Below are 14,660 nucleotides of genomic sequence, written 5' to 3'. Positions count from 1 at the left end.
CTCCACACAGTGCGATAACCATAGACCCACGCAGAGACACAAGACCATGCATTGTAAGAAGTGAGACCACTACACCATCAACCTAAAACAATGCATTGCAATATTCTCAATGCAGGTATAAGAGCAATATAACAGCATGCAGTGCAATGAAATGGTCACTGTATGTATGCATGCAATAACCATAGAACTAACAAGCGCCATATAATGCACAGCTAGAAGCTCACTTTCAGTATCTAAATTATATCACATCACTTCAAACACTGCAATCATTTCTGTGTCAAAGATTTGCCAAGCAAACCACAGCACCAGTATTACATTACAGCACACAATGCATGGAGCTACACATCAGCCCAATTGTACAATACATTCCTGCATAGACAAAGCCAGCTTATACATTGTCTTCAATGCATTATTATTTGTTTTTAAACAAAGCAAATTTCCCATTTAAAATGTTCTGCAGGTGGAACTTAGCCTCACGTATGGAAAAGGTTAATGTTACAGTAGGTAATTCAACACAGCTTTCCAGAAATAGCATCTAATCAGGGAGCTAATTTTACCAGCTGTCTATCAGGGGCTAGTACGTTTCATACTATCCGACTGTGATCCCAGTAGTAGCTGATCACTGCGCAGACTGCTCAATGTTAGTACACACTGGAATCGTTAACACAAAAGTGACCTATTCACTGACTCAGTCCTCCAAGAGAACCACACAATAATAATTACAGATATACATCCATTGGACTATTGCACAGGTTGAGTCTCCCATATCCAAAATGCTTGGGACCAGGGGTATTTTGGATATCGGATTATTCCGTATTTTTTAATAATTGCATAAAATAAATATCTTGGGAATGGGACCCAAATCTAAACACAGAATGCATTTATGTTTTATATACACCTTATACACACAGCCTGCAGGTCATTTTATACAATATTTTCAATAATTTTGTGGTTCAAACAAAGTTTGTGTACATTCATGAAATTCATTTATGTTTCATATACACCTTATGCACACAGCCTGAAGGTTATCTTATACAATATTTTTAATAATTTGTGCTTTAAACAAAGTTTGTTTACATTGAACCATCAGAAAGCAAAGGTTTAACATTCTCAGTCATTCTAAATATAGTCCGTATTTCGGAATATTTGGATATGGGAGACTCAACCTGTATACCAAATGACATAGTTGGGTGTTTGACAAAGCAATCTACAAGTAATTTGGAAATCGGTCATAAAGGTCAGCCCTTTCTAGTACCAAAACACAAAATAACAAAATGGTAGACAAGTGGGGTGAGGGCTGCATGTGGACCTCCTTACTACAGTGATTAACCCTTGTACTACTGACTGTGTGAAAGCACTTGATAGTCTGTGATACTTTGTCAAGGTCCTCTTTTGCAGCTTATCTAATGCTGGCCATACACCTACACGATTTCGGGCCGATTGTCCGATTTTCGACGGGTCATAAGATGGATCTTGTGAAAATCGTGTATTGTTTAGTAAGATAAGATCCGATGCGCGCTCCTGCAGCTCCTATAATCGGATCTTATGATCAGATGTGCAGCACATCTTGTCCATCGTATCGTGTGCAGATCGTGCCGTTTAGTTTGTTCATGCCAACCATCGTGCCGGAAATTCAAGTCATTTCAATGACTGTTTCTCTTATGAGCTTGTGAGACAGGATCGATCTTACGACAGATCCTGTGCTAAGAAAAACAACAAACATGCTGCCGGGAATGCCAGGGAGCTCCGGGGAGTTTTATGCTGGTCGTGTAGGTATATGGCCAGCTTAACCCGCCATAAGGTTAACCTACTAGTAGAGTTCATTCTAGCACCCTGCACCTGTCACAACCTGTGCAGTTCCTCTTTCCTGCCTGGGGTGTCACTCTCTGCACTGGTGCTTCGCACACACTGGTCTGTATATCAGCAGTTTTTTGCATTGAGTGTGCTAGAAGCACCAGAGCAGAGAGCGACACCCCAGACAGCTAAGAGGAACTGCACGGGTTGTGACAGGTGCAGGGTGCTAGAATGAACAGTCACACTCTTCTAGTTAGGCGGTGTTACCATGTCACGCAGGTGCACCAATTCCATAAAGTGACATAAAGCATGTTTGCAATATTAATTTGTGACACCCCTCTCTCATCTTTGTTAGACAAAGAGCAACTAGTTAAGTTTCTGAAAAAAATATTGTTTAGCTTTTAATTGTTTTAGCAACAGACATGCCCAACCGATACATCGTTCTGATACAAGCCTAGCCTGTATAAGCCATGTAGAGATGTACAATGCTATTAAGTTACCCACTTTTATGTTTACCAGCAGGAAAAAGCAAACAAAACACTAGAGAGGAAGTGACAAATCGACCCCTCCCGGTTGTACAAGAGACAGTAGCAGATAACATCTCCATATGTGTTGCAATTAGTACAGGACACAGCCCCGGAGAGGAACTAGCAGGACACAAGACAAATAATGTAGGAGACAGAATACACCACATGAAAGATGTGTGATACAGGCTGTACCCCAGAATCTAAGGGGACCCCCCAGAGACACTAGTCACACTTGTAATGTAACGGTTTTGGTGTGACGTATACAACGGTCTAAAGTGGATAAACTCTTCTACCATTTCTATCGTGCCAGTAGGGTTACAGGATCACCCTCACCAAGCTCAGCGTTCACTTGCAACAATTACGGCAGTAATGCTAACCCCTACTAAATGAAAGCTACACAAGGACACAAAAAAGAGTTAAGGTCCCCATACACGGTGAGATTCAAAGTTGGTAAGATCAGTTGTACGATTTCTCTTGAAATTCTTCATAAGATGTGGTCTAATGGTGTACGATTGATCACTAAGATCATAGGATAAGATGCATAGAAGTGTACCACATCGTACACGATCAGTTGAGATCTCTCTGCAAAACCATCTGATCTGCGATCCAACTAGACGATGGCGGGGACGCGCATCGGGGTCGCAGAAGACTCAAAATACAACTATTTGCAAATGATTGGTCTGACCAACCTGTAGAAAATTCCAAAATAGTGTTAAAAATCGTCCGGTGTATGGCCAGCATTACACGAGTGTGTCCTCCTCATCTAGAGAGAACATAGTCACAAAGCTTTCTGTGCCCTGTGAGGCTGCAGGAAAACCAGGGGCCTGGGAGGTGCTGAGGTGTGTTTTTTTATTAGTATTCTGCCTGTGGTATTTTAGGAATGCAGAGAGGTCAGGCAGGGTTACATGAAATCACAGGATGCCCCAAAGCACAGGGTATAGAGGGCGATCTTCCACTCAACAGGCAGCACAATAAGACTCCACCAGATTTTTGTTTTGTAGCTTTACGTTTGCTGACTGATGCATTCAGATAGACGCACGGCCTTTGAGGTGAAGTGTGGCAGCGAGTTAAATGTAGAATAAAAAGATGTGTGGTTTGGGCAACACGTACAGATACAGCGGCCTGGGTTTATTAAACAGTATTATTTATTTTTCCTGTTTTTATTGAAAATGTACGCAGTTGAATTTCTTAATGTACTCTGAAATAAAGGCCTAGAACAAGTACACAATTGGAGATGGGGAAAAAAATCATTTTATTCTAAACTTATGACACTAAGTAGCCTCCTAATATACAAATGTATACAATATTGTTCGGGAAGTTGCTGCAGAACTTCCCACTGATGTGTTGCTTTGCTTTCTGACTCGGGATCCAGACCGAAACGCTTCATCCACCATGTTTGACAGTTGGGGGTATATTTACTAAAGGTCGATTTTAATCGATTTAAAATCGATCAACTTCGATGTGGCATTTCTGGGGCTAAATCACACATTTACTAACAGACAATTTTTGATTTTGTGTTTTTCAGTATTAGCAAATGTGTGAGTTAGCCCCTGAAACACAACATCGATGTTTAGTCAATTTTAAATTGTTTAAAATCGACCTTTAGTAAATATGCCCTTTGGTGTCAGACTCTGATAACCATACTTTCACCTACTCAACAGTATACAAAAACCCTGCGTGATGAACCAAAGATCTCAAATTTTTATTCTTCTGCCCATAAAACCTTCATCCAGCCTTCAGTAGTCACACTGGCAGTGCTTCATTGCCCAGGCAAGCCTGTTTCTTATTTTGCCAACCCGGCAGTGTGGAGTCTTTTTTTTTCCCAGCTGAAACCAAGACTTTGCTTATTTCCACCAGTGTTAAGCAGTGTTTAGAGCGGTTCTCCGGTGAGCCGCATATCACACAAGCTTCCGACTCTTAGAAACTTGACTTCTGATTCTGTTGTGGCTTTGGTTCTGCCGGACCTATTTCTGACACAGTTTTCGCCTGTTTCCAAGTGCTTTTTGAGAAGGAAACTGTACATTGCGGTAAATAATGGGCACCCAATGTTGCAATTCAATTGTTTTGGGCACCCATTAATTATCGCGCTCTTCGCGGCCAATGACAACGGTTTTAGCCAAGTAAAACAGCTCCAGGACTTATCGCAGATTTCTGCTTGCCTTCTCAGGAGGGGGCGAACACAAATGCCGGCGCCACAGCCTGTTTGTGCCCTAAAGGAGCAACAATTGAATTGCTCCATTGGGCAGCCTCAACTACCAGCCGCCGATGAAAAACAATTGAATCACCCCCACTGACCCCTTGGATTTTTTTCCAATTTTTCTTAAGGAAATACCTACACTTTTAAGAGTTATAATGGTCAATCTGTTGTTAATTGCCTTTTTCTTGCGTGCAATATTGTCCAGTGTTTTCAACAAAAATTCACCGACGTCGGGCAGCCAGGAGAGCGCGGACCAGGGTGGGAAGGTGCCAAAGTGAGTGAAGGGAAATGCTACACCCTGCGGGCCTTCACACGCTGCATCTCGGAGGTGGGGTCGGAGAATGGACTTTAGCAGTGCTCACACTGGTAATGACTTCTTACTGCGACAGAGGCCGAACAATCACCCCCTTCCATTCACACTTGTACTGGGATCTGCACTGCCTGGCACAGTGACGTGGCCATTAAGTCACGCTGCGCTGACGTTTCTATATCAAAAGCCAGTGCAGCGCGACTATCGGCCGCGTCACAGTGCCGGGCGACAGGTGAATTTTGCAGGGCAGACAAAGAGAGTGGGGAGAATACTCTTGTCCAAAAAATGCTTCAGAGTGTAATAACAGTTAGTTCCAGCATGCGCTTTTCTACAGTAAGAGGATTTGTTGACACCTCTAGGAATTGTTTGCATCAACATTTAAAATTGAATTAACTTTCATTGCTGCAGAACACGTAAGTTTTTAACCCATTAATTGTTACCTGAAAAAAAAAAAATCTATTTTTTTTTTTAACAACTCTGAAATTAAACTTTTTTTTTTATTATTACCTCCAGCATCTTACTGCTTACCTTTGTATTATTTCAGGTTAAATCACTGGACTTCAATTAATTACTTTTCAATAAAACCAGGAAAAATGAAAAAAAGTGTTCAAAATTTTTTGAACGGTAGCGCATATCTATTGTTATCTGCTAATGCGTCAATATAGCAACTGCATATTGAGAGCAGGAGGAAAGCCCCTCCCCTCTGAGTTCTCACTAGCTGCCTGATTGTACAATCCAACGTTGTGGTCACAGTAGCCAGACCATGCAATCCAGCGTTGTGGTCACAGTAGCCAGACCATGCAATCCAACGTTGCAGTCACAGTAGCCAGACCATGCAATCCAACATTGCAGTCACAGTAGCCAGACCATGCAATCCAACGTTGCAGTCACAGTAGCCAGACCATGCAATCCAACGTTGCAGTCACAGTAGCCAGACTTTACAATCCATATTACAGACACAGATGCCAGACATTACAATCAAAAATGATTAGCAGAAATGAGACATTACGATTCAATGATACAGTCACAATAACAGGAAATACAATCCAATGTTGTAGTCACAGAAGCCAGGCAGTACTATCCAATATTCCTAACAGAAGCAAGATATTTTAATACAACACTATAGTCACAGATGCAAACAGTACAAAGCATTGCTACAGTGATAATACAATCCAATGTTAGTCACAGAAGTCAGTACAAGTCAACGTTAGTCACAGCACAAACCAAGGTTACAGGCAAGGAAGCTATATACAGTAGTACAATCCAAGATCACAGTAGCCAGATAGTATAACCAAATGTTACAAACACAGTAACCAGAAAGTACAATCCAACATTAGTCACAGTACAACTCAATGTTACAGACACAGTACCCAGACAATACAACCAATGTTACACAGTAGCCAGGTTATAGAACCCAATGTTAGTCATCACAACGACAACATTATACACTGAAGTGCCAAAAGCCGTGGGATAAATGCCTAGCATCGTGCAGGACCCCCGGCAAAGTGCAGCAACTTGACGTGGCATCGATTCCACAAGTGGACGGAAGACCTCTGGAGAGATGTTGAGCATGTGAACACACCCCACACCATTATGAAACCACCACCAGCTTGCACGGTGCCTTGTTGACAACTGGGGTCCATGCCACACTCGAACCCTACACCACCAGCACAAAACAACTGGAACCGTGACTCATCAAACACGCCACTTGTTGCCAGTCTTCCATGGTCCAATTAGCGACAACCCAAGCCCAGATGAGGCACTGTGTTGTTGTCCTAGTGTTAACAGGGGCATTCTGGTGGGTCTTCTGCTCCCATATCCTAAGGAAACTTAAGAACACTGCACTGACCTGCTGGATATGAGTCTGCTACCTTCTGCATTAAATGTGGATGTGATTTAAGCCAGTGTCTCGTCTGTTGCCACAGAAAATTCTGACCAAACGCTGGTGACCACGATCATTAAGCACCCGTGGTCGGCCAACTGCACTGTCCACGGTGGGTGGTATGGCTTCCATGAAGTATTCCTGGTACACACGTGACACCGTAAATCGAGAAATGTTGAATGTCTGCACAACTGTGGAAATGGAATGCCACATCTGTCAGGCACCCACTATCATGCCCCATTCGAACTCTGATAACTCACGCCATCTTGCCATGAGCAGCCTAGCCAGTGTTCAAACTCACTCATGAGATGTCAGATTACAATTGATGCAGGTCTGGGCATTTCCAAGACGTCCCAGTACGATGACGGCACCTATTATTACTTTTACATACTGCTAATCCATGACTTTTTGCACTTCAGTGTACAATGTTTCAGTGATGGAAACATGACACTTATGAATCAAGACAGGCACTTTTTCAGCTAGAAAGGTGCTAGCATTTACAGCACACAAATTGCTTCATGCAGAAAAAGTCACATCGGAGTGATTACGCCCAGGAATCAGTACATGCAACATTTTCACAGCTTAACCCCTCACATGCGGCAGACACCCATTCAGCTGAGGCTATCACCCCTGTGCAGAGCATATTTTGTCATTTTTATGGACTGGTCACATTCCAAAATAGACATGGTCCATTGTTTACGCAGTACCCACACAAATTATACCTTGGTTTTTTTCAGAAGAGTTTGATAATTCAGAACTTATTATCATGAAAGTTTTTTTTATTTTTCATTTTAATAGAATTGCAGGTCTCTTTCTGACAACATCCTATATCTCTTACTTAAATTATTTTCACACTTCAGCTGGAATCAAAGAGAACCAATGCAAGAGTCTTCTTTATTTTCATGGGCTGCATTGCGTTTCTTAACAGGTCAAGTTGGCAAAGTGCCAAATAGTTTTAAGACCCTATCCCCCCAGATGCCGTTTCTGTATACAAACAAACAACCTTCATGAAATTGAATAACCTCATAACCTGTTACACCTCCGAACAAGTGCTGTTACTTCTCTGGGTGATGCATGCGCTTGTCTAACAGGACTGAGTCCCAGAAAGACCGACGTGGGGAACGTCACTATTGCCCCTACTTGCACTGCGTATTATATATTATCTCTAGCGCAAATTCACATTGTAATCCAGATAAAGTCCAATCATCACTCACCTCTCTTCTGCAGCCAGCCTTCCCTAACCACCATTACTTCATTCATGGTGATTAAAAGACTGAGGCCAAACTGTGAACAATCAGCTTTCCTAGGGGGCAGGGTTTAGACAATTTGCCAGTTCTGGAGAAAAAAAAAACAAGAGAGAGAGCGATTGGTCAGCGAAGCAAGGTCATTAAATGCGATTAACTTTAACACAACACAATTTACTTTCCAACTGATAAGTCTTCCCCAATCCAGCACGTAACAAAAAAAAAAATCTCCCCAAAACTTAATTTATCAAAAGATCTTTCGGAATTGGAAAATGCAACACAAAAAACCGCTAGAGCTGCAACGCATCAGATTGTAAACATATACCTGCCTATTTTAAGGCAATGGTCCTCTAACTTTTTGATGTTAGAACACATCTGCTTACAGTGATGACACAAGATACAAAGTGTTTTATTTTTTTAAACAATATTAATCATGGTGAAATACAATTTCTATGTTACTTACTATCAGTTATTTATTATTATAGTGCACACGGGGGGGGGGGGGGGGATTCAACTGTTTTTTGGGCGCCTGACGGAGATATTCAATTATTTTTCTGATCGAGCGCAGGTGCCCATTATTTCTGCTTGCACCTTCCTAAACTGGCAAGCAGAAAAGTGCAAAAACATTGAAAATGCAGTTTTCTCAGCGCACCTAATAGTTTAGATGCCCTATGCTTCTAAAACCCGGCGCATTTGTGCGTGACAAGCGTGAAGAGTAATGGGTGCCCAAAACAATTCCCCCAGCAGAGCTTTACAGAGACTATATCTGGTCATTCACATCAGTCCTTGCCCCAGTGGAGCTTACAATCTACATTCCCTACACCACATGCTCACACACAGACACAATGGGCTTAATTGTTGTCAAGAGCCAATTAACCTACAGTCAGGGGCGTTTCTAAAGAAGAGGGAGCCCGTGTGCAGTCTCCGTCACCGAGCTGTGCGCGGCCAGTGCCATAGTTATAGACTAGAGTGCGCCCAGAGTCTATAGAGGATGCACTGGTCACCGGGAAAATGGCCGCGGCGGCCATTTTCCCTGAACTGTGCATACGACGGGAAAATGGCCATTTTCCAGTCGTTTTTACAGTGCCGGACTCCCGCGCCGATGTGGGACTCCGGAGAGGTGAGTAATACTATGGGTGCAGGGTGTGCGGTGCGGGGCCCCCCTGGACCCAGGGGCCCATGTTCCCCGCACACCCTGCATCCATTATAGATGCGCCCCTGCTACCAGTATATTTTTGGAATATGGGAAGAAACCAGAGTACCCAGAGGAAACTCATGCAAGGACGGGGAGAATATACAAACTGCCCACAGTTAGGGCCTGAAGTGGGTATCAAACCTAAGACCTCAGTGCTGTGAGGCAGTAATGCTAACCATTACACCATCCATGCTGCACTATTTTTAAACTATAGCTCATATTAAATCTATCAACATCTCAAATAATTAATTAGGTATCTCAAAGTTTCAGACACAACAGGACTTGTGTCTCTGAAGGATCAGACAACAGTCGGCACGGAGAATACCATTCATCTTCCTACAGAAGGAGAACTATAGGTAAAGAACATTTCCTCACAGTGGAAGGGATTACCTCTCACTCCATGTTGATAAAAATATACTGTAATATATCAAAAGAACTTTATATTTTTTGAAGAAGTTGTACATGACTTCTGTAACGCAAGCTTCCTATTAGCTTTCCTGGTCTCTAACCAGAACATCATTTGTAGACTGCTAACTGTGCCCACAATTACCAAGTTCCCTATTTGGTATAAACCCCCTACAGAAAAAAGTAAATAAATAAAAAACCATCCTGTTCTAAACTTAACATAATTGTGTCAACAGCAAAGAGTGATACAATCTCTACTTCCACATCAGTAGCACAACATACAAAATAAGTGGACTTAAACACTCAAGTTAAATACGATTAAAGGTGCGTACACACTAGACGATTAAAATGAGCGATTGAACGATTACAACATCGTTATCGTTCATTAATCGTTCGGGAATTAATCCAGTAAAATGTCGGAGACGACCAGCGATGCGCGCTCCCGCTGGTCGTTTTTGACATCTATCATCGCCTGAACATGCAGGCCAACCTGCCGATAACGACAGGTTGGGCTTGTTCGGGGATGAGAGAGGGTGCATGCACTGAACAACATATCGTTCAGGGTAGGCACATTATCCCACTGCACAGGAAGAAGAACGATTGTACACCTGGAACTGCTTACTTATGGGCATGAGTGGTCACGCTACTGCAACATCTCCTGGTTGGCATCAGCTAAGTCCCCACTGACACTTACTATGGACCAGCTCTGCACTTAGGGCCTGATTCAGAGCCGCTCGTAAGCGGCCGCTCGTTCGCATCGAGCAATGTTCGCACATCTGCGCATGCGTATGGGTCATAATGCGCATACGCCAACCAGTCATTGCGGTCGGAAATCGAGCGCTCACAAAATAGAGAGTGCCTGCTAATTTGAGTGACAGGATGAGGCGTTTGTGGGTGGTAACAGGGGAAGGTGCTTGAAAACGGGGAGTGGAGATCCGAACGCAGGCGTGCCAAACAGTCAAAACGGGCGTTTTAAGGGTGTGCATAATTAACAAAGCAGCGTCATCGACCACGTCACTTGGTTGTTTCTTAGCCTGAACTGTTCGCATGATTGCGGTAGGAAAATCCTACCACAAGCACTGCGAGCAGTTCAGACGCCTTTCGATGTGCTCGATTAATCAATCAAATAAATAGCGGAGATGACGTAGGATGCGAGCGGCTAGGGGGCGTCTTTAGAAAATAGCGAGCGCATGTTTCGTTCGCTCGCTCAGACATAGAGGCGTCAACAGACCGCAAAGAGTGACCGCTCAATTTAAATAGCCGGCCCCTTTTTCTGAACGAGCGAGCGCAAATAGCGTCCGGCTCTGAATCAGGCCCTTAGTAGCAGGCAGAGGCCTTGAGCTTGGAAACACTGAGCTCATCCCCAGGACAGATAGAGAATGGATGAGCATTTTGCGCTTATCTGGTAATCCCAGGATTCAAGCGGATGCAGGCGTCTTAAGGCTCATCCGCACTAGACGATGTGCTGTATGAACAATATTGGTGAAAAATTTCCCTTGAACTTTCTGTAGTGCAAATGATATTGGGTGTACACACCGAAAGATATCTTTTAGTGAAGTCGTCCTACCACATCTCTGAACAGACAATTCTTGACGATATCGTCAGATTGGCCTGCATTTACGGACGACAAAAGACATCGTTAACGACCCGCTGGAGCGCGCATCATTGGTCATTCACTGCATGCTTATTTATTACCAGTTATTTATATAGCGCACACATATTCCGCAGCGCTTTACAGAGAATATTTGGCCATTCACATCAGTCCCTGCCCCAGTGAAGCTTACAATCTATATTCCCTATGCTCACACACACTAGGGTTAATTTTGCTGGGAGCCAATTAGCCTACCAGTATATTTTTGGAGTGCATACACACTGATCGATATATCGTTATCGTCCATATCGTTCATAGAAATCGTCTAGTGTGTATGCGGCTTTAGAAGCAGGAAGATGTTTATTTGCTCCAGTAAAATGTAAAAAGGGCGGTTTTATTCCTAGTTTAGGGGATTAGGCACATAACAGCATACAGATGTGTTTAGGATGTCACAGTTGGTCAAGAGGATACGCACAACACACATTTGAGCTCTTATTGAGGAATTCAATTAGCTGCGGGCTCTCTCACACGGTTTCACCTCCTGGCTAAAGTGCCCGTAGCTATTTAATTAGCGGCTAGCGGAAAGTCAGCAGCTAGCCCTGAGGCAGCACCTCATGCGGATTTCTGCGGACACACTCCAAAGACCTCCACTCTATGCATTAGGCTGTCTGGGGAGAAAGTAGAGCCCTTGGTCATTCCCAGATGCCTGGAAGTCTAGGAAGGGAGTTTTTATCTTCCAATCTCCCGCCTAGAACATCCTCCAGGACTCTAAGGAGGGCACCTGATCACCTCATCACCAAATTTGAGCTCCAGAGGCAGTGGCCAGATTCCAGGGAAAAAGGGCCTTCGCTGCTGCTCCTATAGTCCTTAGGGCTCTATTGTGGAATTTGGCAGGCTGGGACTACCAACCTGCATGGCACCTCCTGAGTTCATTCAAACTCCGGAGGTTGTATGTCAAGTCCCTCCAGCCACTGACTGAATGTAGCACTTTAGTCATCAAGGCACTGCTGGATGTTATCCGATGTTCTCCACTGCAGTACTTCTACACAAAATACATTTGTTTGTTTTTATAGACACTGTGCCCTGCAGTGTTCCACACACTAGCCCTGGTGGTTGAACTTAACTCCCTCATAGCCGAGCTTGCTCTCCTGGTCCCCAGCATTTGGCAGCACAGTACCCAGCACTCAGCACAAGGATCTCCCTAACACTACATTGCAGCCCAGGACTAAAATCCTCCCAGCTGCATTATCTTTGCATTTCCATGAAGCAATCCTGAACTGCGGCACATTACTGGAATGATAAAAACACATTTATGTGGTGCCAAGCAGCGTTAGCCATTGAAAATGGCGCCACGGCACAGAGTATTTACCCTCTAAGTGTCACGGCACTCATCCTAGCCACATGAGGTTGTTCCAGGCCACACAGATATTAATGTAGCATGAAATACACAGACTCCAGCAGAAAGACTAGAGAACGCCAACGACTTACCAAGTAATATATTTAGAAGAATGCATTTCTGAAATGTAGAACATTGTTTGAATAAAAGAAAAACCTTACAAAACGTGGCTATGAAAAAAATGAGCAATTTTACCGAGCAACATCCCTTAGACATGACCAAGGCAATACAAGAATGGGGAAATTCATAAAACACTGCGAACTGCAGATTTATAACTCGTACTAAAAAATAAGAAAGTACAGTATACGTTGCCATGAGTTACAGAACCTTTTCAGAAAAGTGCACAAATTCTCATGTGTTTAATATCATATGTGGTATAATAACTGATCTCAAATGCAATGGTTTATATTATTACAATTGCAAGTACCGTATATACTCGAGTATAAGCCGAGTTTTTCAGCACATTTTTTGTGCTGAAAAGGCCCCCCTCGGCTTATACTCGAGTGATGCTCCAGGACGAGGGCCGGTTCTCCCGTTACACATATTGGAGGCCGCCTCACTCAGCTGCGTACCATGCGGGCCGCGGTGCAGACTGTGTCTCTGTGACACAGCTGCACCGCGTGTGTAGTGCTGACCGGACGGAGTTCGGTCAGCACTACACAGTGCCAAACACACAGCCGCCGGTGCCGGCAGCTGTGTGTCTGTTGTAATTAGCAGCCGATGACGGTCTGTCAGACTCTCATCGGCTGCTGCTGCTCCCACTGCGGGAGCCATCTTCCGGCTCCCGCAGTGGGTAATGGGAGAGACGTCATGATGTCATGACCTCTCCCATAATGCAAAGCGGCCGGAGGAGCCGGGTAGCAGCGTCGGGACCAGGAGCGGGGTTTCAGGTACGTTTTTTTTTCTATTTTTTTATTACGTCTCTCTCTACTGGGGGGGGTACTACTGAGGGCACTACCAGGGGGGTTACTACTGGGGGCAGTACCGGGGGGGTTACTACTGGGGGCAGTACCGGGGGGGTTACTACTGGGGGCAGTACCGGGGGGGGGGATTACTACTGGGGGCACTACCAGGGGGGGGGATTACTACTGGGGGCACTACCAGGGGAGGAGATTACTACTGGGGACACTACCAGGGGAGGAGATTACTACTGGGGACACTACCAGGGAGGGGTTACTACTGGGGGGATATTACTACCGGGGGCACTACCAGGGGGGGGGATATTACTACCGGGGGCACTGCCAGGGGGGGATATTACTAGCGGGGGCACTACCAGGGGGGGATATTACTAGCGGGGGCACTACCAGGGGGGGATATTACTACTGGGGGCACTACCAGGGGGGGATTACTACTGGGAGCACTACCTGGGGAGGAGATTACTACTGGGGGCACTACCAGGGAGGGGTTACTACTGGGGGGATATTACTACCGGGGACACTACCAGGGGGGGATATTACTACCGGGGGCACTACCAGGGGGGGATATTACTACCGGGGGCACTACCAGGGGGGGGATATTACTACCGGGGGCACTACCAGGGGGGGATATTACTACCGGGGGCACTACCAGGGGGGGATATTACTACCGGGGGCACTACCAGGGGGGGGATACTACTACCGGGAGCACTACCAGGGGGGGGATACTACTACTGGGGGCACTACCAGGGGGGATACTACTACTGGGGGCACTACCAGGGGGGGGGATACTACTACTGGGGGCACTACCAGGGGGGGGGATACTACTACTGGGGGCACTACCAGGGGGGGGGATACTACTACTGGGGGCACTACCAGGGGGGGGGATACTACTACTGGGGGCACTACCAGGGGGGGGATACTACTACTGGGGGCACTACCAGGGGGGGGATACTACTACTGGGGGCACTACCAGGGGGGGGATACTACTACTGGGGGCACTACCAGGGGGGAGATACTACTACTGGGGGCACTACCAGGGGGGGGGATACTACTACTGGGGGCACTACCAGGGGGGGATACTACTACTGGGGGCACTACCAGGGGGGGATACTACTACTGGGGGCACTACCAGGGGGGGATACTACTACTGGGGGCACTACCAGGGGGGGATACTACTACTGGGGGCACTACCAGGGGGGGAT

The 14,660-nt window shown here is 45.2% G+C and overlaps 1 protein-coding gene across 4 annotated transcripts in view; it reads right to left on the bottom strand.

Annotated features, from left to right (window-relative positions):
• The window catches only part of AKT2 (AKT serine/threonine kinase 2), a 75,905-nt gene that overhangs the window by 24,527 nt on the left and 36,718 nt on the right, over positions 1 to 14,660 (bottom strand). For all 4 annotated transcript variants that reach the window (XM_088450152.1, XM_088450153.1, XM_088450151.1 and 1 more), the window contains one exon: positions 7,925 to 8,045. In XM_088450152.1, coding sequence (XP_088306278.1) covers positions 7,925 to 7,970 — 46 coding nt within the window. In that variant the 5' untranslated portion in view covers positions 7,971 to 8,045. The remainder of the gene's footprint in view (positions 1 to 7,924; positions 8,046 to 14,660) is intronic.

Source organism: Taudactylus pleione, unplaced genomic scaffold (assembly GCF_031769625.1).
Source record: "Taudactylus pleione unplaced genomic scaffold, aTauple2 ptg000507l, whole genome shotgun sequence".
Classification (NCBI taxonomy): Eukaryota; Metazoa; Chordata; class Amphibia; order Anura; family Myobatrachidae; genus Taudactylus; species Taudactylus pleione.
This window is presented reverse-complemented; position numbering and strand designations above follow the sequence as displayed.